Source organism: Myotis davidii, unplaced genomic scaffold (genome assembly GCF_000327345.1).
Source record: "Myotis davidii unplaced genomic scaffold, ASM32734v1 scaffold147, whole genome shotgun sequence".
Taxonomy (NCBI): Eukaryota; Metazoa; Chordata; class Mammalia; order Chiroptera; family Vespertilionidae; genus Myotis; species Myotis davidii.
The window spans coordinates 10,326,154-10,327,861 of record NW_006383010.1 but is presented as its reverse complement, the minus strand read 5'-3'; the positions used below and the strand labels follow the sequence as shown (position 1 = coordinate 10,327,861).

General features: G+C 38.6%; 1 protein-coding gene across 1 annotated transcript; it reads left to right on the top strand.

Annotated features, from left to right (window-relative positions):
* The first annotated feature begins 293 nt into the window (after positions 1–293).
* Positions 294–1,229, top strand: LOC102760432 (trace amine-associated receptor 2). Its single transcript, XM_015557797.1, has one exon. The coding sequence runs from the start codon at positions 309–311 to the stop codon at positions 1,227–1,229; it is 921 nt and encodes a 306-aa protein (XP_015413283.1). The 5' UTR covers positions 294–308.
* The last annotated feature ends 479 nt before the right edge of the window (positions 1,230–1,708 follow it).

The window sequence follows — 1,708 nt, the reverse complement described above, 5'->3', positions numbered from 1 at the left end:
ATAATTTGAATAAAGGACCGCATACACAATGATCATTTAAGCTCATTTGAATTCTATGACACTGCAAATAAATATTAAGATAAATAAATGAGAAAGGTCATAACTAATATTTCAGCATAAATTATCTTGAGTCTTTTATGTCTTTCTTGAGTTTTTCTATGAAAACTATATAAAATGTAGAATATTTTATCTATTATCTGACAAGACTCCATGTGTTCTTGCTTTTTCTGAAGGAAACATTCAATTGCTCTGAATATGGAAATGGATCTTGCCCAGAAGACAAAAGGCCACTGGGTGTCCGAGTCGCCATGTACTCGCTGATGGCGGGAGCCATATTCATCACGGTGTTTGGCAATCTTACCATGATAATTTCCGTTTCCTACTTCAAGCAGCTTCACACTCCAACCAACTTCCTCATCCTCTCCATGGCGGTCACTGATTTCCTCCTGGGGTTCACCATCATGCCTTACAGTATGATCAGATCGGTGGAGAACTGCTGGTATTTTGGGCTTACATTTTGCAAGATTCATTATAGTTTTGACCTGATGCTTAGCATAACGTCCATTTTCCATCTTTGCTCGGTGGCCATTGATCGATTTTATGCCATCTGTTACCCTTTACGGTATTCCACCAAAATGACGATTCCAGTCATTAAACGGTTGCTACTTCTCTGCTGGTCCGTCCCAGGAGCATTTGCATTCGGAGTGGTCTTCTCAGAAGCCTATGCTGATGGAATAGAGGGTTATGACATCTTGGTGGCTTGTTCCAGCTCCTGCCCAGTGATGTTCAATAAGTTATGGGGAGCCACGATGTTTGTGGCGGGTTTCTTCACGCCGGGGTCTGTGATGGTGGGGATTTATGGCAAAATCTTTGCTGTATCCAGAAAACATGCTCATGCAATCAATAACTTACCAGAAAATCAAAATAATCAAATGAGGAAAGATAAAAAAGCAGCCAAAACTTTGGGCATAGTGATGGGTGTTTTCTTATTATGTTGGTTTCCCTGTTTCTTCACAATTTTATTGGATCCCTTTTTGAACTTCTCTACTCCTGTAGTTTTGTTTGATGCCTTGACATGGTTTGGCTATTTTAATTCTACATGTAATCCCTTAATATATGGTTTCTTCTATCCCTGGTTTCGCAGAGCGCTTAAGTACATTTTACTGGGTAAAGTTTTCAGCTCACATTTCTATAACACTAACTTATTTACTCAAAAAGAAACGGAATAGACTTGTTCTGTATGAGTGATTCAAAGAAAAAGAAATGAAACTAAGAAGAATTAAGTCTCTTAAAGTGTGTGTATGTGTATGTGTATGTATGTGTATGTGTATGTATATGTATATGTATGTGTTTGTGTATGTGTGTATGCGTGCATGTGTGTATATGTATGTTTATGTGTGTATGTATATGTGTATATGTATGTGTATGTGTGTGTATGAGTATGTATGTGAGTATGTGTATGTGTGTGTGTGTATGTGTGTGTATGTGTAATTTTGGCTATCATGGAAAGCTCTTAGCTCCTAAGGCTTGCAGAGAAAAAAAGAGGAATCTTCTCTTTTAACTAAAAATCCCCCCTTTTCAGAATGCTTTATATGCCCACCACTTCCAGGTAGAGGAAAAAAAGTGTCAGAACGGCGAGAAGGAGCTGCGGAAAAGCCAGGGATGGGATGAAGAGGAAGGGATCAAAAACAGCTAAGCTTGAGGATTG